The sequence below is a fragment of the Telmatherina bonti genome (genome assembly GCF_933228915.1).
Source record: "Telmatherina bonti genome assembly, chromosome: 15".
Lineage (NCBI taxonomy): Eukaryota > Metazoa > Chordata > Actinopteri > Atheriniformes > Telmatherinidae > Telmatherina > Telmatherina bonti.
Window position 1 is genome coordinate 23,451,173 of NC_136613.1, and position 26,954 is coordinate 23,478,126.

Below are 26,954 nucleotides of genomic sequence, written 5' to 3' on the forward strand. Positions count from 1 at the left end.
AAAAACCACTTCCTGTTGTAAGTGGGCGGGGCTTAGGTCTACACCAGCAATGGTCACATTAATCTGTTCAGGACTGATCCCTTATTAATCCCTATAAGTTTTAGGGTGATCAGATCAAAATTGACAATTTTATAGTGATTTATGATGTCACGCCGCCGCATGGAACTTCGCCATGGCGTCACGGGCACGCCGTGCAGCGTAGAGCAACGTCCTTTATAAGATCTCTTCACCAACATGTTTTGTGATGCCTGAGTGAATTTGGGCCATGTGGTGTCCACCAAGCCAGAGTTATGGGTGTGTGAGCAAAAAACAACACTTTTGACCTCCAGGGGGCGTGGCTATTTCATAATCAAAATATTGACATATAGAACTCTGTAGGAGGGGACTGCCATCATATCTAGCAAATTTGGTGCAGAAATGTTGCTTTATGTGGGAGTTATATCCGTTTAATTTTTCATGGCGAGACATCAAACTTTGAGGCCCCGCCCCTCGTAAACTAAGTCTCCTATTAGAAGAAATAACACAACATTGAATCACACATGCCTCCTGAACATCCTGAGCAATTTGTGGCTCAGTGGGATAAAAGCTCTAGGACGAGTTTGTTAAAATGCGAGGTGCTAAAACGCCAAAATATTGACTTTGACCTAAAATGGCCGCCTTCCTGTCGACATTTCACCATGACATTAGGAGGATTTTTTGTTCGCCCTAGCATGTAGATCATGTGTATGAATTTTCATAAAGATTAATGACATGCAGTGGCGGGGCACCTAAAATAGGTGGCGCTCTCATTCAGTTTCGCCCAAACATTCTGGAGCACCTCAAAATATCAAATTTTTCGCATTCCCTTGGGGGGGTACGCAAAATTTGGTGAGTTTTTGAGCATGTTCAGGCCTCCAAAAAAGCACGCGAAGTGTCCGAATAAAAATAATAATAATAATAATAATAATAATTAAAACCGCAAGCGGTGATATAGGCCCTCGCACCATGGCGTCGCTCGGCATAATGCCACCGCCTCCCCTGGCAACATCCTTCCCATGCCTCTCTCAACCTAAAGTGCAGCCAGACTGCACTTCAGGCTGTTAAGGCCTTATGAACGGTCACTTCCTGTCACCAAGGGGCGGGGCTAACTTATCATCTAATTATTGACATACAGAAATGTGAAGGATATGCCTGGCATCATCTGTAGCAAATTTGGTGCAGGTTGGTTGTTTTTTGTGGGAGTTATGTCAGTTTTTCTTTTTGTTGCATCACATCTGCTTTGCTGCCCCGCCTCTCCTAAACGATATCCCCTATTAAAAGACATAGCACAACTTTTAATCACACATGCCTCTTGAGCATCCTGACTCATTTGGTTTAAAGTTGGACAAAATTCTTAGGAGAAGTTCCTCAAAATGCATGGCAAAGCAAATGACAGAAATGACCCCGAAAATGGCACCTTATTCAAAATGGCCGACTTCCTGTTTGATTTAGCCCATATGTCCAAGAGACTTTTTTGAAGGTGCTGGGAGGGTCTACAAGTGTCCCGAATCATATCCATGTCAGTCGATGTAGTGGGCGGGGCTGATTAATTAAAATATTCGAGGGGGCGCTATGGAGCCATTTACTATCTTTTCCACTATGTTGTAATTTTATTCTATTAAGGACATAACTGTCATGACTCATGGCAAGTATGGTGAAGATCAACAATTCCATGGCTTTGTTACAGGTACTTCCTGGTTCACGATATCAGACACATGTTGTTGCCAAGGGGTGGGGCTAATTCATAGTCATATTATTGCATTGTAGATTTTGTTAATCATGGGACTGGCATCAAATGTGTCGATTCCTGTGCTGATATGTTGTTTTATGTGGGAGTTTTAGCAATAAGTCTTTGTTAAAGAGACATAAAACTTTGAGGGCCCGCCCCTCCTAAACTAAATCTTCTATTAGAAGAAATAACACAACATTAAATCACACATGCCTCCTGAGCATCCTGTGCAAGTTGGGTGTCAGTTGGACAATATCCCTAGGAGGAGTTGTTTAAAATGCATGGTAAAGAAATGACTCCAAAAATGGCACCTTTTTCAAAATGGCCGACTTCCTGTTGGTTTTGGCCCATATGTCCAAGAGACTTTTTTGAAGGTACTGGCGTTTCTCCAACTGTGCTGAATTTTATCCATGTCGGTCCATGTAGTGGGCGGGGCTGATTGATTGAAATTTTGTAGGGGGCGCTATGGAGACATGCTCCATGTATTCCATAATGTTTCAATGGGGCTTAGTTCATGGCCTTACTGTCATCAGTCATGACAAGTATGGTGGCGGTCCAAGGTTCCATGGCTTGGTCACAGGTACTTCCTGTTTCATGGCGTTGGACCGCCATTCGCCATGTCCCGTTTAGCGTAGCGACTTGAGGTTTTTATTGTGGCATCATGAAAGGGTTTGACATGTTTTGGAGGAGTCTCAAGTGTTTTGGACCATTTGCTTAGAAGCATGACCCTCAAACGTGTAAAAAACCACTTCCTGTTGTAAGTGGGCGGGGCTTAGGTCTACACCAGCAATGGTCACATTAATCTGCTCAGGACTGATCCCTTATTAATCCCTATAAGTTTTAGGGTGATCAGATCAAAATTGACAATTTTATAGTGATTTATGATGTCACGCCGCCGCATGGAACTTCGCCATGGCGTCACAGGCATGTCGTGCAGCGTAGAGCAACGTCCTTTATCAGATCTCTTCACCAACATGTTTTGTGATGTCTGAGTGAATTTGGGCCATGTGGTGTCCACCAAGCCAGAGTTATGGGTGTGTGAGCAAAAAACAACACTTTTGACCTCCAGGGGGCGTGGCTATTTCATAATCAAAATATTGACATATAGAACTCTGTAGGAGGGGACTGCCATCATATCTAGCAAATTTGGTGCAGAAATGTTGCTTTATGTGGGAGTTATATCCGTTTAATTTTTCATGGCGAGACATCAAACTTTGAGGCCCCGCCCCTCGTAAACTAAGTCTCCTATTAGAAGAAATAACACAACATTTAATCACACATGCCTCCTGAACATCCTGAGCAATTTGTGGCTCAGTGGGATAAAAGCTCTAGGACGAGTTCGTTAAAATGCGAGGTGCTAAAACGCCAAAATATTGACTTTGACCTAAAATGGCCGCCTTCCTGTCGACATTTCACCATGACATTAAGAGGATTTTTTGTTCGCCCTTGCATGTAGATCATGTGTATGAATTTTCATAAAGATTAACGACATGCAGTGGCGGGGCACCTAAAATAGGTGGCGCTCTCGTTCAGTTTCGCCCAAACATTCTGGAGCACCTCAAAATATCAAATTTTTCGCATTCCCTTGGGGGGGTACGCAAAATTTGGTGAGTTTTCGAGCACGTTCAGGCCTCCAAAAAAGCACGCGAAGTGTCCGAATAAAAATAATAATAATAATAATAATAATAATAATAATAATAATAATAATAATAATAATAAACACTGCAATTACAATAGGCCTTCGCACCGCCAAGGTGCTCGGGCCTAATAAACGCTGCAATTACAATAGGCCTTCGCACCGCCAAGGTGCTCGGGCCTAATAATAATAATAATAATAATAAACACTGCAATTACAATAGGCCTTCGCACCGCCAAGGTGCTCGGGCCTAATAATAATAATAAACACTGCAATTACAATAGGCCTTCGCACCGCCAAGGTGCTCGGGCCTAATGATCTTGTTGAAATTTGAGGAGCAACTCTGGAACTCTGGAATAATATAAAATTCAGAATTCAGAATTTCCATCGTCTACAGGATGTTATACCAGTACAATATTCAGGCATTGTTTGTGTAATTTATATAGTTTAAAATCAATCTTGGATGCTAATTATTTTTTTTTAGCCATAAGCAACAAAGCATGATACAAACAGTTAATATGGTAATCACCATCATTAATAACTAGCAGGGGGTGCTGTGTTCATTGTATTAAAAATGAGCTAAGATTTTTAATGTCCCAAAGGATCAAAGTATCTGGGCCTTTATCTTTACTAATATAACTACTTAGTAGGAGTATGAATTATCAAGATTAACTCTGACAGAGGTTATGCTACCGAGATTCATTTACTATGACCCTACCCATTTATGCATGTTGACAGCACAAATCTACTTTATAATAAGTATATAAATCCCATTTAAAATGTGTCATGAGTGGAAATGAAAATAAAGGTCTTGACGTTGTTGTCAACAGCCACAGCCTAGAAACTATTGACTTTGGTACTACAGGAATATACAGTATGACTTCTGGGCTCATTGACATTTTCAGAAGTCATTAGGCATCAAAAATGCAGCTTATAGCTCTTCCATGCAGAAAAAGCCACAATAATCCAGAGATGCTATCATCTTAGAACCAAAACTCGTCTGAAAAGGTTGAGGCAAAGTGAAAAGCATGTCTGTGGTCAGAGAAGTCTAAACGTTTAACTTAGTCTGGAAATCAAGGATGACGCGTCCTCAGAACTTAAAATGAAAGAAACCATCTGGCTTGTTGTGGGAATTCAGTTTAAAGGTCTCCATCTCTGATCAAGTGGGGGTGCATTATGCCAATGGGACTGGCAGCTAGCGCATCTGGAAAGCAACCATCTATGTTACAATGTATGTAGAGAGGTTTTAGAGCAAAATATGCGCTAATCTTTATAGCATCTTTTCAGGGAGGCCTTGCATATTTTGGCAAGACAATGCTGAGCAACATACCACATATGTTACAGCACCGTGACTTTGCAGTAAAAGAGTCCGGGTTTTAAGGAAGTTTGTCCACATTTTTAGTAATTTAGGTTTCAGAAGCACAGATGGAGGTTTTAGGGCTCAGTCTTAACAGTCAGTTTTGCAATTCAGATCTTTCTTCTCCATCTAAAATAACTGGTTTCCCAAAGTTTAGTTAAGGTTTATCTCCTCAATCCTACAAAACTCAGTATGCTTTGTTCCTTATCTATTAAACATTTAATGCTGATATAAAAGATTACACAATGTAATCAAAACTGTATTTAATTTCAACATTACAAGTAATACTCAGCACTATTGCAGAGGTTGTGAAATGCGTTCGATGTCACATTTTGCAATCCCAGATCAAACGTAGTTGTGTACTTTTCAACTGGTCCGTGCATCCAGCCGGGGCATTAAATGCAGCTCGATTTAAATATTTGCGTGCTCTTTCTTTTCCTTTCCCTGTAATTTTGGTTTATTTTGTACAATAACAGTAAATGTGGCGAGGTTGGCGAACCTTCTGAGATAAAGTGCTCTGCATTTCAATTTTGCCAAGTGCAGTTGTTATTGCCAAAAAAAACATTGTTCTTGGAACACATTTCCGTAATGGTTTTGTTATGACATTCAAGAACTCAGTTGTTTTAACCCAGCTGATAGAACATAATTATTTATCAATTACATCTCGCTGTTTGAGAAAAGTGCTCTAAAAATGTGTTGTGGCATTTGGTTAGAAACAATGCAAGTGTTGGCTGATGATACAGTGCGAGCTTTCTGTGTGTATTCACGCCTAGGACAGTGTGTACATGTCCACGGCACCTCCCTGCAGATGGAAACAGCAGGCTGCTCTACAAATTACAGCCTGCAGTCCACCCTTGCCCCCATGCTTGCTCCTGCATACTTTCAGTCTATCTGATGGCTCTGACATCCAACTGGTCTTCTTTCAATTTTAAACTGTGTAACTGGGGAGTAGGGGAAAAGTTGAAGGTAGGAAAGAGGAGAAGAAAGCAAGTGGCAGGATTAAATAACTATCTTAGAGGTGTTGCAGCTTTACATCCCAAATTCTACCTAAAGAGTAGATTTCGCTGAATAAAATAAATAGTAAATCATTGTGTTGATATTGGAATTTTAAAGATGTTAAATGGAACATTTTAAACAAACAGTATAATATTAAACGATCCCTTCTCATAGTGAGTTATCAGAAGGAAAATGCCAAGAATTGAAGCATTTTTCAACTGTTAATATATTCTAATTGTAAAACTAATCATCTGGCTATGTGCTGGTTATTAAAGATCCTTTGCTGTGCTTTATTTCTCTTAATGAACATAAGAAGATTACAAGCAGTCCAATGCATAAGAAAGTCCAATGCATAAACATACAAAACCCATGAAATTAAGCCATAATCTCCTTCTTTTCTTTCATATGCTACTCTTTTCCCTCTGTGCTTCTTCTCTTCCCACCACCCTTTCTTGTCTGGTCCCATCTTCTTCTCACCTCCACCTTTTTTTTTTCCGTCTCAGTGGGATCTCCCTGCTGGTGTTAAAGCAGCAAGGTATCTCATCACTTCAACTTCAGTCACTTCGAGAGATCAGTGCTGGGAACGTCCACATTGCAGAGAACAGCCAGCTGTGCTACTACAACACCGTCAACTGGACAAGGCTATTCCGTACGGCGAACCAAAAGTTTCAGATCCGCAACAACCGAAGTCCACAGGAGTGCAGTAAGTTCATACAGGAATCACAGTAAGCACACCTGTAAGCACACAGACATGCATATCTACTTTAAATTAATCTACTTTGAAATTCCTAGAGTAATACACACTGATGAATGTTGTTTTTCTGGCAATTTAAAAGTATTTATTTTTAGATGTTTGCTTTTACTAATGGGAACAGCAACAACAATTGACCTTTTTTTGCCTTATGAGTAAGAGAAATTATCTCCATGATTTTAAAGGAATTTAAAACCAGTAAGTGTGGTATCAGATGCATAAAGCGCCAAGATCCTTCAGTGATTTTGATGTTTGGTCAAGTTAACATAGGCAAATACTTGGTTTCACAATTGTTCCTAAAAACTGACAAGAGTTGTTTGTTGAGATCAAGCCGAGAGACGGCCATGGGGAGGAGAGGTGGGGAAGTTAAGGCCTATGCCAGCAGCTACTAGACGAGAGGCAGAGTACACTCAGAAGAAGTAGTCAGCAGTCCGTCTCAGCAGTCAAAATACTGCAAAGCCGTGAAACAGCAGTGTTTCACCAAGCCTTCATAAACTAGAACCCTCCAGAGAGGATGGCTTGTGATTTTCTCTCTCTAGTTTGACAGGCTCATCTTTAAATAGTGCGTGCTTTTAGGAATGTCTGGTTCTGCATTACACTCATCTGTTTGGTTTAATTACGCTTTAATTTGACAGTGAGCACTTAGATGAAGTGTAGTCTTGAACAGAATCAGTAAATAGGGCTTTTGACTTTCAAATTGAAAACAATTAAATTGAATAATTAATTAAAGTAATGCTGAAACTGTTGTTCTCCCACTCAGCCAATGTTCTTTTTTTCAGTAACCATTATGGGCAAACATGTCAAACATTTTCATATTTGTGTTATTACATCTGAAGACATGGATTTAACTATAAAGGGCAACTCTGAGTCATTAAATATATCATCAAGTTAAAGTTTTTATCAGGGAAAATAATCATGGATTAATAAAACAGCCCTTGAACTTCCTCATCAAGTGCTGGTTTGAAATAATCTGTCCGTTTTTTTTACATACTTTGTGTGAATAAGTTGGCAAAAAGACATGTTTTTTTAATCACATTTATTCAGAATATTACAACTCAGGTGAGGATATCAGTCAAAATGATTCAGAATGAGTTTTGACAGAAAAGATTTCCTGCTAAGCAAAGTTCTCCGGTGAATGTTTTTACACTCTTAGGGGGTGCGTTCAGATTCTCCATATCTGACATCGCCTCGATGCTCCTGTTAACCTTGTTACATATTTTAGAGCAGGGCACAACACACCTTTATTATTCATCTCCATGCAATATTTCTGTTTGACCTTGTGTTATTATTGCATGGCTCCAGAATCATATTGACAGGCATTTAGCAGATCAGGTTGGACATCATAGATCTATGGACCCCTAGAGTATCATCAACATGATTTATTTCCTGTTTTTAAAAAAAGCAGAAGCCAAATTCAAATCAGAGAAGAATTAAAGAAAGAAGGAAGAAAGACTTATCATGCCCATGTCCAGTCCTACTGGTGGAGGCACCATACTGGGGGAGGGGTTGTCCTTTGTCCGCAATGTTCCTTACCAGACAGGTGGCAGTGAATAACAAATCACTGCATCTGTCTATTTAAAGTAGTTGCATTAAATTTTGACTGTGCTCATATTTTGGCCTTTATCTGAACACATCAGCATCAGATGTTGCTTTGCTGTGCCTGCAGATGTGAAGCGAGATCGGCCCAAGTTTAACAAGAGCAGTGCTATAAATCCTTCCTTCTTTTTACAGACAGTCGATGATTCTCATTTAGGTTTTTCACCAGCTATATTTTTACCACTCAGTTGTAAAATGGGTCAGAATTCTTAACACATATAGCAGCAAACCAGTGAGATGGAAAGAGTGACTCCAGAAAATGTCCTCCATTATGCTCCCTGCAATGTTTTGTAAAACAAATTTGTCATTTATATACACTTGATTGAACTGAATAAAGCATGTAGAGGCGGTGGATGGATGGATAACCCTGCTGAGTGATGTACTGCTGAAATAGACAAAAGTGAGGAAATGATTCTCCAAAGTGGCTGGGTGAGAGCTGAAAGTTGTAACTAGGAAGAGGTCGCTGCATTCGGTCAGTCTGCTGGTACTTGACAATGAGAGCCGAATCGGTTAGGTAAATAAATTAACCACAGACTACCAGGATTTGAATTAATATACTAAAAAAGTAAAGAAACTTTTAATTTATATGCATATTTCAGGCAATCATTAATAGTTAAAGTGATGCTACATTATTGGAGTATAAACTTAAGTCTATTTTAATCTACAGTTATTTGGAAGCAATGGTGTCAAAAGTATTCAAATTCATTACTCAGGTAGAAGTATAGATACTCAAATTTAAAAAGACTTCTGCAGAAGTAAAAGTACCAAATAAAATTTTTTACTTAAGTAAAAGTGTAAAAGAACTGATTTAAAAAATACTTAAAGTAGACAAGTAAAAGTAATGCAAGTGTGAAAAATACCATTAAAAAGGAATGTTTAAACTGTGGCAAAGAGTCTACAGAGCACTTCCCAAAATAACATTACTGTTACGACCCAGCGGTCTAGGGATAAGAGTCGCAACATAAAACAAATGTGCCAGACCAAAAAGTGTATTGGGAAACTTTATTGTCCCACCGAAAAATAAAAAGAAATCAATACAGGCCCAATTGGAAGGGCAGGGCAACCAAAAAAATAGAACAGAGGTGGTTCTAAACACAAACAATCAAACACCTGTAAACTCAAGTCACTAAATAGTCAAAAACAGCAAAGATCAAAAGCTACACAAAAACCAACAATATGGTAGCCAAGGCTGTTAAACCAACAACCAAAAACCCCAGTCTCAAAGGGGGGCAAACTGCAACCACCTTACAGCTGCCCCAGAATGAAGACCTTGGTGCTCTTTTATCCTGATTGGAGAGGTGTTGCATCCTCATTGGAGCAGAGGTCAGCCACTCAGAGATGCCGACAAGACCAGGTGATGTGGAGGATCCAATCCAAGCCAAAGGGAGGCCAGATGGTTTCCAGGCTGAATGAAAATGGGTTGATGGGCAATTGGGGGCAGCTGTAACAATTACTCTAAAAGTTATAATGACTATAATGTTATATCAGAATGTTAATACTGAAAAAGATTCTGATGAAAAATTAACGCATTTAAGTGCAAAGCAAATATTTTAAAGAACCATATATGAGCATTAAGTTGTGTTTCATGGCCGGAGTGAAATCTTTTTAAGCATTGTAATGTTGCAAAGAGTCCAACTTCAAAAGGCATGTTATCAACAACCTTAATTATAATATAAGTAAATATAAGCTTAGCTGCAGGAATCAGTGAGGGCAACAGATTTGTATTAGGAGACAAACACAAAAATGATCATTGAAAACAAAAAAAAACCAAAACAAAATAAAACAATACATTAATTATCCTAACCGCTTAGTCCGATTAAGTGTTGCCTATCCCACCAGTCTTTGGACGAATGACGGGGTACACCTTGGACAGCTCGCCAGTCCATCATAGGGCCACACAGAGACAAACAACCACTCACGCTCACACTTGCAGGCAATATAGAGTAACCGATTAACCTAACATGCATATCTTTGCACGGAGGGAGGAAGCCCGAATACCCGGAAAGAGCCCACAAATACACGGTAAATAAAGTATAGATACCCCAAATTTCTACTTAAGTAAGGCATCGAAAGCGGCTTAACTTAACATGCATGTTTTGTGGGTGTGAGGAAGCCTGAAATAGAATAGAATAGAATAGAATAGAATAGAATAGAATAGAATAGAATAGAATAGAACATGCAATCTACACACATAAACTCCACATACTGGTCGGCCCTTGCCCCAGCCAACCAGTGAGCTTCTTGCTGTGGGGCCACAGTGCTAACCACGACTCCACCGTACTGCCCTTGAGTCAAGGACCTCATTTTTTTCCCGACCATTGCTTTCTTCAGACTTTTCCACAGCTGCCACACCCTACTTTCTGTGCCACCTTTGGTACAGAAAAAAAAGGTGTGCAGGAAATTAGAGGCAGCTGTTTAGTTCCAGCCTCTCACCCCATTGCTTCTAATCACAGCTCTTTGCAGGCTGGATTTTAAATTTTATACCGAGTCTGACTGGTTTTTTATCTTTCATCATCACAGCCTGTTCACCTGTCTCCCTCATGTCAGGGCTTCTCTTTTTCCAACCATTTGAAACACATCTGAAGTTGGTTCATTTTTTGATCTTGCTGCACAGTTAATATCTTTTCTTCAGCACCCCATCCTTCCTCCTCTTCGTTTCTCTTTGCCTGGTCAGTTTACTTGCGGCACTAGAAGCCCAGCAGAATTGGTTTTGTCTCCTGTGAAAGGCAAAGCTTTCATCGTCTGCCCTCAGAAAGAACACTCAATTTTTATCTTCTTTGTGTATCTGGATCCTTCTGTCAGAATATTCGAAGCATTCTGAACATAAGTACGGCTGACATCGAGCCATAGCCCGTGGCCAGGATGGCAAAAACAGCAGGGATGTATTTATAACTGTGTTCAGGGGAGGAGAAGAGAAGAGAAGAGAGGAGAAGAATAGGAGAGAAGAGGAGAAGAGATCTCTTTTTCAGCAAAAGGGAAACTAGATCTGACAAAAATGGGATGCTCGAAGTTCCCAGCATATCTGTAGAGCTGTCACCATGTTATTTCAACACTTTCATTTTGTCAGTGGAATGCTCTCTGATGTGGAGGACTGACTGCTGGGGGGGACAGAAGACAGAAAGTAGGCAAGGAGAGATCCAGATTCCAGACTAGATGAGAAGGCTTTGTTTGGTGGATACAGGGTAAAAAAACAGCAGAACAGAAAGAATACAGAGGCTTCAGTTATTTTGGCTGTAAGTCTAAGTTATACCAACAAGTGTGTGTAGAATCTGCAGGTGTTTTCTCAATCTCACTGGTGATTTGTTATTGTTTTTATAATGAAGCAGCTCGGATTCCCTCCTTCGCTTACTAAACAGGAAACTATATAGAAGATATACTGTAGATATGCAGAACACAGACTTTATACACATACTTATTCTAATCTGTGACTGAATTAAATGAGTTAAATGATATTTTAAATCTGAAGGGTTAACGTGTTAGTCTTCAGAAGGGGAACATCTTTCAGTTTATCCAGGTGTCTAATTATGTGCCTGATCAGTGTGTAGGGTGTGAAAAGTTCTTGTTTCTTGAAGAAACAGAGAGAGAGGAAAAAAAAAAAAAAACTCCTCTGCTCTGCTGCAGTTATAGACCTGATTTGGTTGTGGGAAACGGTCACCATAGGAACATAGCTTTTTGTAGGCCAAAGCAAATGAGCAGCTGACATGTGGAGGCAGAACATTTTAATGGGAAAACAACAAAAAATAACTCTCCCAATTTCCCCACGCCAAGGTACATCTAACCTTTTGTCTGGGCCATAAATGAGGGAAATTATTTTTTTTCTCTAAATTTATATGGATCACCTTTTATGGAAATTTAAAGTTTACCCTTGTTTTCATCAGCCTTGTGTATTCACATGACATAGATGCATATTATTCTGTTTGTGCTAACGCTATGTTTGTGTATGTGTGCTTTGAGCAGCCAGGGAACACATGGTGTGTGACCCACTGTGTTCAGATGCTGGGTGTTGGGGTCCCAGCCCAGACCAGTGCCTCTCCTGTCAGTACTTCAGCCGTGGACGGACATGTGTGGATAGCTGCAACCTTTATGAAGGGTAGGTGATGCACATACTTCTCCGACACACTGGGTTATCATGATGTACCGTAAATGTGTGTGTGTTTTGTTGCTGGTGATATTTCTGTTTATTGCAAAAAGGATCTACAAAATAACAATCCCAGATGCCTAAAAAAGAGAATTTACATGTTTTTCCACACTTATAATAACTTTCCTATACAATATAAAATGAAGATTGAATCATTTCAATGTTTTATTTGAACAAATGTGTTGAAATACTACTGTGTTATAAAAGATGCATATTTAATGTAGTACCAGCAATATATATTTTTAATTACTGCTATTATGACATTATATAATCTCTTCTAGAAAGGCTGTCCGTGCTAAATGCTATATTATGACAGCATGATGGAAAAACAATGATAAAAACTTGCCCATTCTGGGCTTGAAGAGAAAACTCTTTATTTTACCTTATTTCCACTGAAGCTTGGACTATCATTAAATGAAACAAAAACACAACATTAGCAAAAGATCACAGTGGATGGCTGAGTGTTGTTTCAGCTATTTCAATATCTGTGTGAAGACAAAACTAAAAATATGAAAGTGAAGAGAAAAATCAGAAAATGGCTTTCTCCTCAGTTCTGCAATCACCTCATTTTCTCTGCCAGTTAAATTACCACAAAGCAAATTTGCAGGCATCAACACACACACACACACAGGAACAAATCAGATGGACCCGTGTTCTTTGAGTCACAAAGTAATGTGTGTGTTTCCTTTTCTTTGTCCAGATACTTTTGTCATTCAAGTTGCAATCACACCTAAGCCTGTTATCTTCTGTTTAGCCCTGATTGCAACATACAAACGGATGTGTGTTCTTTAGCTACAAACCAGGTAGCAACAGCATCACACACATGAAACACTAAAGTTGATGTCAGTTATTCAGAAATTGAGAAATAACCCCACCTTTTATTACCAATTTATAGAATTTTCACAATTTTACTCCTGCATTGATGTGAACTCTTTACGTCCTTTACAGCCAAAGTAATTTTGGACTTCTCAGAAACAACAACACACTAACCACTCATTCTGGTCACTGTTTTTAATGTTTTCTTATCAGATATACTCAGTTCTATTTTTGTGGTTAATAAAAAAGCAATAACAATAGTGCTGTGTGTAATGTTCCCTTCCTCTTTATCAGCATTCCAGTCTAGTCAGTGTTAGACGTCAGAGATACACTGTTGCAGTGGAAAATGTCTGTCAAGGCTTTATGGTAACCAGTGAGAGGCTTATGAACTGATGGACAGGCATAAACCAGAACAAGAAGCTAGTGGTGGAAAACAAAATATAGCACTCTAGCTAATGTCAAGTGTAAATTAGATTTAGGTGTATCAGGTGTATGAACACAGTCACACACTTTGGTTGTCTGCAAGGAAAGAAGTTTGAATTTGACTAAAAACTCAGCTGAACACATGGTCTGGTTAAACTAATAGTGTGTTCTGACTAAGCGTTTTCGACGCTCAAAACGCTGAAAGCTCGACGCTGGTCACTAAACTGCCACTTTTGTGTCCGACGCCCAACATGCTCCCAACGCTCCTGCCGCGTCTGCCGCTTGTGTGTCTGGAGCGAGCGGCAAACTTGGCGGAAAAGAGAGGAGGGAGGCGGCACTTTCCTTCCGGTCAGTTTGAATGATGGTGGACTCAGTAAAGCAATGGCATGGTTTTATTTAATAAATAAAGCTAGAGGACATTGTCATAGGGCAGTTAGTCAGTGATAATGCAACAAGAGCTGCACTCAGCAGAGGGCCGCCGCCCCCAAACAAAGCGTTGCTAGGTAACGTATCCTGCTACGTTGCCAAATCAGTAACATTCAGCTTTTTAGCAAGGAATGGTTATCCTAAATATTGCACGGAGTAATCACAGCTCAGCCCGTGTCTGGGTTCACTACAGGAATCCTCCAGGAGCTGCGAGCTGATCGCTCTGATTGGTTGACGCCCCACGTCGAGCGGCCAAAGTTCAGCTTTGTCCATCTCTGGCTTTTGACGCGCGTTCGAGCTTAAAAAAACTTCTTAAATTTACGGCGCATTCCGCGCGGAACGCCAACGCCCAGAATGCTCAAAATGCGACGCGAGAAAGCTCGATGCCCCCTTGCCGCGCCTCCCCATAGACTTTACATTGAAACCTGCCACTCTAGACGCTCTTGACGCTCAAAACGCGTTTGGTCTGAACACACCGTAATAGTACTTCAATTAAATGGCTGCATAAATGTTTAATTATGATGCACAATGTGCAGAATTTTAATACTAAATATACATTTTTTTTTTTTTTAAATCACATAATGGTCTTTTATATGTTAACAACACACAATTTGAACTGATTTTAAAATAGCTTAAACTAAATTTTAAGTGTTAAAAATTAAATTAAATTTTTGATTCAACTAGCCATAACGATGAAAATATCCGAATCTGTGACATCATATTAAAATGTGTGTTTGTTGTTACCCTCCCTACACACACATCAATTCTGTCTTCTTCCTTTTCCTCCCATAATACAAAGACATGAATGTTGGCGATCCAAAATTCCTCCAATGAGTGTGTATGAGCCCATTTGATGTACTGCTACAATGCCCAGGTCTTACACTAAAGCTTTGCTCCACCCACCTTAAGGTCTAATATCTTTATTATTGTACATTTAAAAAATCATAACTTTGCCTTTTCCTAAAAGCTGAAGCCGATCCCAATCTGTTTTTCTCATAATGGACTGAAACGTTTTGACTCAAGAGGTCCTTTCAGGTAGAAAGATGGCTGCAAAAGTGTTCAAGAACAGCACAAAGTTTTCTGCAAAACTTTTCATGTTTACTCATAATTTACCTATGTACAGATGATAATGTTAAGAGCCAGGGGGCATTAAACAATTTAAAAACTGGTGGTAAGAACAGGCATCCCGCGGAGAGTCATAACAATCAGGAGTCCCTTGATGTTACATACTTTCGCCTGAACGGTAGAAGAACGTCCTCCCTCTAGGAGTTTTAATGACTTTTTAGGTTTTTTTTCCCCCCCTTGCAGATCTGCTAAGAAGATGTTTTTAAGTTCATAGTTACAACTTTTTTTGCAGCTTTTGACGGCGACATTGCAGGGGGGATAAAGATGTCCTGGAGCTGCTGTTAGGGCAGGAGGGCTAGGCGTGTCACTGCGTGTCACAGTCACTGCTTGCGCACGGGGCCACGCCCTGCCTCCCTGTCCACCTGCACGTCAGCGCCTCCCACAGCGGTAGTGACACCAGCACAACTGTCACATCTTCCACCAAAGTCCGATGTTCAGCTGATGTAACCTTAACCCCGTCACCGTTTATGCAAATGCTCTTTTACTGCACATTATTATTTAAATATTCCCCTTTTATTTATTTATTTATTTATTTTTGTTGCGCTTCAGTTTTGTCTGAATTCATCAATGAAATCAATGTTTCCATGTCGATAGTAAGCCGCAATGTTAATTTATGATGCGTGCATGATCCATGTTTTCCAGCTGGGAACAGCATTTTATGGTGAACATTGTTTGCCTGACAAAGTTTCATTCAGTTCTATTGGTGTTTTTTCATCCTATGGACATTATCAGTGAGATCACAGATGATTTCGCCCAACAGCACGGGTGTCTGACACCCCTAATTTTCACCAGCCCCGTGTCACCATGTTATTTTCCAACCTCCACAGTATGCTAATTCACACCAGGATCATGACAGATGAGGAGCAACTGCATAACTGCTGCGAGTTCACAAAATCCCATGTTGTATCACTTAATGGCTCTTTACCTGACTGAATGGATGATATGCGTTGAAAAGAACTTCCAAAACTGCTGAAATCTTGAGTCCTGCTTTTTCCTTTTTTGCATTTGTTCTTGTAAAACCGATCTGTGGTGTCCTATAAAATGTTGTAATTCTTCCCTTCTATAATGATAAATGCCTCATTGCCGTGATGGAAAAAAAAAAGAAAACAAACATTGACACTCTTTCCTTGACTGACTCACTTGTACTAGCAGTACAGTGTTTCTCAGTTCTGGTCCTCAGGCCCCCCTGTCCTGCATGTTTTATAGGCAGCCCTGTCTTAACACACCTGAATGAAATAAACGGCTCTTTAACAGGCTGCAAAGAACTTGATGAGGAAGTTCAGTGATCTGTCGCTTCATATTGGCCATGTAAAATCTAAAAATACAGGAAATCATTTTTAGTATAAGCAATAAGGATTTGCTCTATCTCCACCTCAGGCTTTTATTATTTCAGCAAGCACTTGGTGGACAAAGGCTTACCTTCCTCTCCTCCTTGAAGGTTTTATGAAGGCCAGACGAGGCATAATTAATACTAATTTGATTTCATTTCTACTGGGACGGCAACATTTTCTTTCTCTATTGCTGTTTTTCCCTCACTGACCAAAAGACAAGAACCCCAAATGAATTCTCCCTCTCCTGTCGTAACAAAGGCAAAGTGCCAACTCAGTTGCAGTGTGGTCAGATTTAATGACTTTTAGAGGCCACTCTGGTGTTCCACCATTATAAGCACATTGTAGAAATTGAATAACACGCCACTTAATTTAATTGATTTTTGAAAACGTAGCACCCCTCACAGGCACTGCACTTCTCAACTTTGCTGACCCCTTTGAATGATTTTTTTTTTTTTTTACATCCTTTCTCAAACCTCTTATCTCCTTTATTTGTTCTGAAATGATTCAAATATTATGGATTGAAAGGGAGGGACAAGCTGTGCTCGGTCATGAAAAAGCTTTTGAAAAAAACATTCTTAAGAATAAAAACATGAGGAAATGTGACACTGAGAATGTGATTGGTCTTAAATGGCATTTCAGTAAATTAACGCAAGAATAACATAGAAATCCCAACTGTGTTATGTCACATGTTGTTGGATCAGAAATGCTTTGTAGGGACAGCTTTGTTGGCAGAGACAAGGATGTTAAACTTGATTTGAGACTCCTACAGAAACAATGAGCAACTCATTTTGTTGAACATTGTTGTCCCATTTGCATATGATCAGATGAAACAGAAACGGCGCCTTGTTGTTCAATTCTTCACAACCTGAGCAAAGATGCTTGTTTTATTATTAATGGCAACCTTATAGATCATAATTCTCCCTCTTGTTTCTCTGTCTTCTGTGTGCTTGTCAAACCCCCCCCCATCAGAGACATCAGAGAGTATGCCAACGGGTCAGTGTGTGTGGAGTGTGATGCCCAGTGTGAACGAGCAGACGATGATTCTTTGACCTGCCACGGCCCGGTAAGTTTACACCAACAGACAAGAAAATCATTTTAAACATGTGATGGATCTTTATACTGGTCAGTTTATTAGGACTGGGACATTAATATTGTAAACTCAAGCTCAGTTCAAGTCTGTCATTCATTTTCATAATGATGTTTATTCTATTGCCACATTGCTTTAGCTGCATTGGTACTAAATGGGGATAGTACATATGGATAGTAAATCCATAAAAAGTAAATATGGATCATAAATTCATGTTAGGAGCAGTTGAGAAAGTCTATAACATTAAGTATAATATTGCTTTTTTCAGTATTTGTTCTCATGCTGTGTTGTTATGATAGATTCCAGAGCTGCTAAACTGCATCCCATTGTTCTGCAACATCAACAATAAATTTTTTTTTCTATTATAAATGGAGTGTTCGTTGGTGAAAGGGGTGAAACATCTTTAAAAAACAAGAGAAAGTCACATTGTTGATTTCCAATACTTTAGGATTACAATGGCCTGAATAACTGAGATGACACTGGTTGTTTTTTTTTTTTTTAAAAGGAAAAACTGCAGGAACTACGTTAAGTTTGAAAACCAAATTATTAACAGAAACTTCAAGTCAATAATTTCTTATTAGACAAGTCCATTATTTATTTGAGGTGAATGAACCAGTGCTGATCCCAGCCGAGCAGTGAGCTGGATTTTCTTCTTACCTTTTGGCCAGCAGTCATTTCAGGAGAAACATTCCTCTGGCGAGCAGCTGTCTAAACAGCGTATATCATCTGTAAGCACTCATCACTGACTTTGACACAACTTACAAATGCATGGGAATGTTTATTGGATCTACAGGTTTTTTTTGTTTGTTTGTTTGTTTACAGGGTTCAGCTCTGCAGCACTCAGCTGTTATGATAATTGGTAATAGATATATACATTTTTCTGAACAAAAAGCCATCGGGAAACTCATTGAGTGCAATAAACACTGTGGACTCCTCGACTCTCCTTACTCACAACTAGCTTTAGATAAAACCCTTGACTAAATAGGTCTGATAAACACCAGTGATATGAGTAACAGCATTAAAACAATCAGCATGATTAGTTCAGTAACCAGTAATAAAAAAAAAATTTAAAAAAACTTTTTCCAACATTAGAGAACCATTACTGTCACTGACAATAAAAATGGTACGAACAGCGTTAAATAGTCGTCAGATGAATAACTTTTGTTTTGGGTGAACATAAGTTTGTTCGGATGATATTGTGCTACTGGTGTGGTAGAGAGAAGGCAGAGTTACACAGCTGAAACTCGACACGAAGAAGAATTGCTGCTTTGTTATGACCAGATGCAAGCGAAGAATAAAGCAGCATTAAATGTTCAAGCCAGAAGTCATTCCTAAATTATTGCTCTTACTCACAACCCAAATTCAGAAAATAGGTAACGTTGAACACACATTTAGCGTTATACTATGAAACTCTGCCCACAAAGGCTGTATTGACGTGACCGGGGGGCTTTGAGAGAGAAGCAACCAGATAGTCTGTGATGATTAACTGATGAAGAATATAATATTATAGCTTGCTTGGGTAAGTCAGTATGTGGAGCACACAGCCAAACACCAAAACAACAACTAGACACACATGGCAACAAAAACAAAGACAACTGAGACAATTTTGAACCGGAATTACAGACATCAGTTTTCTCTCACAGAGATAAAAGACAAGAACATTATGAGAAACGTTCACTATGAGCAGAAACAAAGTTTCTTCATGGTGGCTGGAAGCAGTTAGAGTTACGTGGAGCTCACCTGAGGAGGAGACGGAGCTACAACACCCCAAGCAGGTTGAGACTAGCGCGGATGATTTTCTGTTCCGAATTTATTTCCATGAAGTTTCCATCTTCATTAGTCCGATCTGATATCTGAATTCTTCTGCATGTTTATTTATTCAGGAGAAAAGCAAAGTTCTGTTCAAGGCAACATATTTATACATAAAGAACTAAACAATACGGAATAATTCATTTTCTGACTGATTATTGTCATAATTTTTTTTTTTTTTTATGCTGTAACTCCCTTACCCTTGGTAGAAGTAACTAATAACTGTAATGTATTACTTTTTTTTTTTTAAAGTAACATGCACAACACTAATGAAGACACGACAAAGTTTTGTTTCATGTCTGTGTTGCTGCAGCTTCACACACCGTGCATTAATAACCGGCTTATCCCGCCCACCTTGTTGTGGCCTGAAACAGAACACAACGCAGCGGAAAATCATTACCACCTGTACTGTGCCATGGAATGAAAAAGAATGCAACAAATAAACAAGCGATTATCTTTACTTGTATCTGACTTCTTCTCTGACTACAGATGCAGCTACACAACAACCGTGACCCTTTCCTTTCACTTAAAATCTTAGTTTACAGTTTAACGGAGAGAGATTACTTGTGACAGAAGCAAGCCGGGTGGCGGGGGCATTTCTTGTCTACTTTTGTCTGATCACACCTTGTCAAGTTTTCCCCTTATAGTTTAATGGTGTGAATCTTGTGTGCATGCATATGTATGTGTATGTGGTACAACAGCACAGACAGAAAAGGCCAAAGTTATAGTTGATGGCATAAGTGATTATTGCACAAGATGTCTTGTACACTTCATACCTTATAGCTCTGAACCCGGCAGTCTCAGGCAAGTGACTGGAGGAACGTCATACAATTACCTCTGGTTTATCTTCTGTGCAGGAAAATGTCTCTTTCAGTAAGGTGGATAGAGCAAATGCCAAAGGGATGGAATTTAAAAACATCAGGATATGTGTGCAACTAAACCTTGTTTTTTTTTTCATATCAAGGCATATTTTAACAATTTTTTTATATTTTATTTTATGTTCATTTTATTTTATTATTTGGTAACCTGTAATTTATATTCATGCAATACTTGCCACTTGTCAAACTGTTTAATGAAAACGTATCAGGGTAACCTCCTGGACCTTGTGTAGATATCACTTTTGCAGCATAGGCACACAAATGGTTTATAGCAATCATGTTAAAGCCATAGCAATTACATTACAGCTTACATGCAGTGATTTGAAAGGCCAAATGCCCTTAGAGGAGAAAGACTGAAGATATGACAGTATCCAATAATGATGGAGGGTATGTTATGGCTAGAATAGGTTATGATGAGGAATCCAAAGTAGCTGCTGCTGTTGGTTAGTCAAACCTTTCTTTTTTTTTTATATCCAGGAAGCCCAGCCGTGGATCAGTCCATGTCACATTCACATTTCAAGCTTTTTGGTTTAATCACTCATCAGATCCTTTTTTGTTTGTTGCATTATTTGCCATAATTATTTTCAGTAATGGTCCATCCAGAATTGAAAAGAAAAGAAAAAACAAACAAACATGATTTAATGAGATTTGTGCTGATCACATATTCCCATTTCTTTAAACACAAATATATTTATGCTGATTTCTAACAATGTTAAGCTTGTTGGGCAATCCTCCTGATATCCAAGTGTGAAAAGGAAAAAGAAAGATTCATTTACACATGCACACACAAGCATCACACATAGACTTTTGTGTTAAGCGCACAGGAAGACCAATTTAAATTTCCAGCAGGGTGCTTTGGTTTCCCTAATACCCTTCTGGACCAAACACTGTTTGCTTACTCTGTCACATTATTTAGCTTGCTGATGTGACAGGACTGTATGCTTGCACACACGCACACACACACACAGCCATGGGTGGGAAGACACTAATAAAAGCCAGTACAAGCAGTGAGACTTTCCATTTGCATAATTATACCAGGGTGAGTACATGGTTATCCACATACACAGCCTGTAAAGAGCACATCCAGAGGCATTAGTACAAAGGCACTTATACACACATGCAGGTCCTTACAGAACACTACTTCAGGTTTTGTAACAACAGGTACTTAGACTTACTTTTCCACTTACCAAAGCAAAGTTTTCTGTCTTTTCTTTCAGCTTTGTAACACAATAGTGCCTTGCTTAGTTGAATAAGATGTGTGTGTATGTGTGTGTGTGTGTGTGTGTGTGTGTGTACGTGTGTGTCGTTATACATGTATCAAGTGATTATTATGGATCTCAAATTTCTATAGCCATGCTAATTATGTGACTCAAAAGAAAGGTTGCTGATTGGGTTTTAACTCTCATTTTATGTATTTAATTAGGTGTGTGTGTGTGTGTGTGCGCGTGTCAGTCACGATATGCTTTTTTTTTTAAGGCGGCTGGTGTTACAAGGCCTGTCTGTGAGAGCTCAGCACCTCCCTTCCCCCCTTCCTCCACTTTACCCCCCTCCCTTGTCTATATTAGCTCCATAAATCCTGTTTGAGGCGTATTGTTATGGTCATTGTGTGTGCTGTGAGCGATGGTTATTATCTGCCTGCTCTGCTCACGCTGCTTTATGCTTCTCATCTGCTTCCTCTCTTTTTTTTTTCCTCTGTCTTCCTCGTTAGAATTTGTTCACTCAAACTGTCTCTCTTCTACTCTGTTGTTCTGCATCATATCCACCATCTATCCTTCTCTTCCCTTATTAGTCCACATGCTTTTATTTATTCTATTTCAACTTTTCATAACACCTCTTACACATTCTGAGTTTTGATTCTATTTGTCCTTCAGTGTCAATTTTTCATTGGCTTGTCTCAAAGAAAAAAAAAAAAACAATGTTTGCAATGTTCATCTTCCAAGCAGAATGATTTTCCATTAAAGAGCTTAAATACATATAAAATAAAATAAAGTGATATAAAGCTACAGAAAAGATGGACTGTGTAAATCTCAACCTTAAAGGGGTGCTGTTATGGTATTTCAAGTTTTCTGAGCTTTCTACAGTGTTACAGTGTTGAATCCTCATCAGACATGTGAACGGCACTGTTTTTTATCACCTAAACGCATGTTTGAGTTTGAGTTGGAGTTCCAGCACTCTCTCCGTTCGGTTTCCATAGCAAAGAGAAACGCGTCGTTTTAGAGAGTTTTTTCTACTTGGAAATCCTTGTGACGTCCCGGGGGATAAGGTTCGGTGATTGGTTACCTTCTACTGGTTAACAAGGGCATGTACAAATACATCAGGCGGGTGGAAAACGTCAGATAAAGTTATTTCCAACGATGGCTGGTGAGTTTACCAAAGAGAGACATCCTGCTGCATTAGTTGCTGTGGGTTGCTGTTTTCCACTTTGTTTTCAGGATCTGATTCAGGTTCCAACATGTAGGGCTGTATGCTATGTGTTGACACTGTTTTTTTTTTGTTTTTTTTATTGAGTTTATATTAGCCTAATCCTTCTGTTTATGATATGTTACAATGACAGCGAAAGCAGGTGCGGTGCGCGCTCCCGATGTAGTGCAGTGGCAGCTGACCAATCAGTGGCAACTTATATCTGGTGGGAGGCGGGGCTTAATGCAGAAGAGTCTCAATCCACTCGTTTTGCCCACAGGCTGATCTGACAGCCTACGGAGAGGGTCGGTCTGAAGTAAATAAAGCGATTTGTGACAATGACTCGATCAATCCCAGACCTTCTGGTCTCAGAAATAAAAATAAATTAGCATGAAATGCACATAATAGTTCCACTTTAAAACCTTCCATTACTGATTTGTTATGATGGCACAATAACATTTTTTCCACATTTTTCTGGAGCCATGGCTGCCCTAGCAGCATCCTCTAGAAATCGGCCTTCCCAACGTTTTTGTCCAGCATGCCATGTTAAGTTGTAGCTCAGTTCTGCTTTTTACACTGCACATTCTTACAAGAATTTTATCAACTCGCCAGCCATTTTCAATGCATTACAGGGCTGGTTTAGCAAAGAAAGGCAAGAAGATGATAGAGGAAAACATGAGACTAAAGTCAAGATAAGCTAACTTTGTAAGATGTAGTCAGAGGCGCTTCGCAGAAAAATCTGCCAAAGTTCTACCGTACCTTTCTGAAATATTTTCTAAAATTTTCTGAAATTTTAACAGAATTAAAACTAAATATGTGCAGACTAAAGAAAACATATTGTTTATTTAAGTCCAGCGGCCCTGTGATGGACTGGCGACTTGTCCAGGATGTACCCGGCCTCCAGCCAAATGATTGCTGGGATTCGCTCCAGCTTCCCCAAGACCCTTAATTGGACAGAAAATGAAGGACTGAATTAAGCCCAACTTTATTTGTCTCATGCAAGTTCACAACGAAATTACCTCAAAGTACTTTTAAAGATAAGTCCAATTGAAGCTAATTCATTTTAGTCAGATCCAGTCATTAACAAATTCATTGCGTGATCTACATTAGTCCTGTTAAAATAACCGGATTCATTAAAAAAAAGTAAAATATGTTCAAGATCAATATAAAAACACCAAAATATATATTTCATGAATATGAAGCTGCTGGAACACAAGCCATACTGTCTATATTCAATAGTTCTCTTTCAACATTCGTTTCGGTATCTCACTATGGAAACGCCCCCAGATGCTGTCCCACATCAGGCTCTTATAGTGGGAGGAAGCTCCTCGCCTCTGGAGCAGACGTGAACTCTGTCTGCCAGTCAGGACTGGTGTAATGTAAAAAGAGCCTCTGGGGGCAGCTTCTGGGGGCGTGCCCCATAGTGAGATACCTCACTTCAGAGAACCAGGGTTAATTTCTTAACCTAAAGTTTTACATCATTGACAACCTAGAGGCTGTGGTCCAAGAAATGAGACAATGCGATGCTTTGCAAGAAAAAGCATAAAAAAGCATCACAGCAGAGTTTTTTGGTCAGATGAAAAAAGGATTGAGCTGCCTGGCCAGATGTATTGTGGAATAACATTATTCAAGCCCAAAACACTGCACAAACAAGTAAGGTGGAGGAAACTTCATGTGCTGGAGTTGCTCTGCAGCCCTCTGAAACTCTAAGTTCACAGGGTTGAATAATAAAGTAGGACTGCCAGAATCCTAAAGAATAATCCCAAACCATCTTCAAAACAGCTGAAACTTTGACACAACTTAATATTCCATCAGGACACCCACCTTAGAAAGGCATGAAAGTCAGGAATTAGCCACCTTGTGGATGATTTGTGCTAAAGAAGAAAGGTCAATGGAAGAAAACAGAACAGATTGAGTTGATAGTCACGTCATTATTTAAGGAAAATAATGCAGAAATATCCAATCAGATTAAGGATGATGTATTTACATTTTTGAGTGTGTATGTATAATTTCTATCAGGCTTTCCTCTCTAAAAATCCTCACTTAAAATTAGAACTACATAAAACTTATTTTGTGAACTCTATCTCATGAGCATCTCACATGTTCATGTCCAAGATATTGTACATATTGTACATATTTAAACTTTATTTGCTGCATGGTGATGTCAGGTTAAGATACTGTTTATACTATCCACAGGAAATTTGTAAAAAAAATACTTAACAGTTAAATTTAGGATGAATCATTTCTGAGAGTTACCGGTTAAACATTATAATGGCTGCTACTTGCTACAAACTACAAAACAAGATGATAAACAGTAATAATTTCAGTTATACATTTAGTAAATAATTAATTTATTTATATTAATCCCCCTCTTGTTTTCCTAACCCACAGGGCCCAGAACATTGTGTGAAATGCCTTCACTTTAAGGATGGTCCAAACTGTGTGGAGAAGTGTCCTGATGGCCTGCAAGGTGCCAATAGCTTCATCTTCAAGTATGCTGAAGTTAACAACGAATGTCATCCCTGTCATGCCAACTGCACCCAGGGGTAAGTACAGTCAGAACAAGGACTGGTCAAACTGTTAGATTTAAAGACTTTTTGAACTGAGTCATCTTAGTTGTACATATAAAAACAGTAACTCAGACCAATGAAAAAAGTAAATAACAACTTCAAAGCTTACAAAAGTTTCAACACGAGGTAAAATATTTTAAAATTAAATAAATCATTATGGATTTGTTTGGATGAGAATTTATTAGTTAACAAACACAGTAGCTCAAATCTGACCCTGGCAAGTTTAATGCAGAATTATGTCCTATTGCTTCTTATTTCACAAAAATCCATCATTTTTCCTGCATGAATTTAGAGTAGCAACTAGCAGAATATCTTTGCTACGCTCTCCCATCGCCTCATTCCAGGTGAATTGGATTTTCACATGAATAGTGTCTGAAAAGAACACGCTAACAAAGCCCCCACTATCCAAACTCTAAAGAAATTACATCACACTCCCATGAAGGGAAGCTGAAAGGGAGTGAGATGCAAAAAAAAAAAAAAAAAAAAAAAAAAGAGAGAGATAGCGAGAAGATTCAATAAAGTATGGTGCCATTCTCCAATGCTCTCTAGCCACTTGTCGCTCAATGTAATATTCAACAAGGTTTGGAAAGAAATCATTTTGTATTTAACTCCTCAGGGGGTTTATGTCACTCCCTTGTGGGTTATTTCTTCTCTCCTGAGTGACAGCTTCCAGCTCGCTCAAGCATTACAATGTAGTCGTAAATGGAAAACACCAGGCTGACACTTTATCACAGGTACAGCTTCACAAGCAGGTCCACCTCTCAAAAAGAAAAAAAAAAAGAAAAAACAACCTGACAGGTAGGAAAACAAGGCACTGAGATGCACGGAGAGCCAAGAAGACAAATACTTCCAAGCATTCAAAATAGCAACAATATGTAGAAAAGTGTGGATGTTGCTAGAAGTTCACCCTGCACATAAGCATCTCAATAGAATAAAGCAAGAGGATTGATGATACTTTGAACATATTTCATCAGAAAACAGACCAACTCTTAGAGTTTTAACACTTGGAATTATGTGAAACAAATAATAAAATCCTACACAGCAAACTTTGTTTCAGTGCAGAACTCATTTCCTGTTAAGCTTCCCTGCAAGCATCACAAGTTTATCATTCAAAGGTATCTCTGTACTGTCTGATAACTGCTGGGCAGAAAACACAAACATCTCTGCACAAAACCTGCTTCAAGAAATCATTATGTTCTGGGTAATAACTACTTTTAGTTACTGTCCTGCTACTTTATCTCTGTATTCTTTCTGTGTCCTGTTAAGGTGTATTGGACCAAGACTCCAAGACTGCATTGGTTGGATGGACAGGTAAAAAAGAAATAATTAGGCAATTTTTTTGTATTGCTATTATACATTCATACATAGTAGTTTACATACACACAGAGATACACAACAGAATCGCAGTGAGCAAAGGCTCTGATTAATGGTTAGCTTAGAGGGCCAAAATCCCTGGGAGTATCCTAAATGCTTGTCTGCGCATGCATGTGTGGGTCTCTTTGTACACTACCACTGTGCATGGTTCTTGATAAATGGATAACTCTTAAGCTTTGGTTGTAAAGCTGGCGGCTAGAGAAGGGAAGCAAATGCTGCTAACAGTTTACTACAAATGGTTTTGAAAAATTTCATAATTGAAGCAGTTCTGTATCAAATGGAGCTGAATGTTGTTGGGTGGCAATGAGGAAAAGAATAAAAAGAACAATTAAAAACACAAGACTTTTAGCAAAGAAATCAGCAAAAACTACCAAAGTGCATGAGGGATTAAGAGATCACTGGCATCTTAAACAGACAAGTCGAATGCAAATCCCAGTTGTACAAAACACAAGATCCTTAACCTTTATGGATACCGAAGGATGCTTTACGAGCTC

General features: G+C 39.1%; 1 protein-coding gene across 1 annotated transcript in view; it reads left to right on the forward strand.

The window, feature by feature from the left end:
• erbb4b (erb-b2 receptor tyrosine kinase 4b) overlaps window positions 1–26,954 on the forward strand; it is a gene marked incomplete at both ends in the record, with an annotated part of 341,095 nt that overhangs the window by 244,313 nt on the left and 69,828 nt on the right. The window contains 5 exons of the mRNA XM_079254462.1: window positions 6,240–6,439; window positions 12,041–12,173; window positions 17,312–17,405; window positions 24,908–25,062; window positions 26,353–26,397. Of these exons, the coding sequence (XP_079110588.1) occupies window positions 6,240–6,439; window positions 12,041–12,173; window positions 17,312–17,405; window positions 24,908–25,062; window positions 26,353–26,397 (627 nt within the window). The remainder of the gene's footprint in view (window positions 1–6,239; window positions 6,440–12,040; window positions 12,174–17,311; window positions 17,406–24,907; window positions 25,063–26,352; window positions 26,398–26,954) is intronic.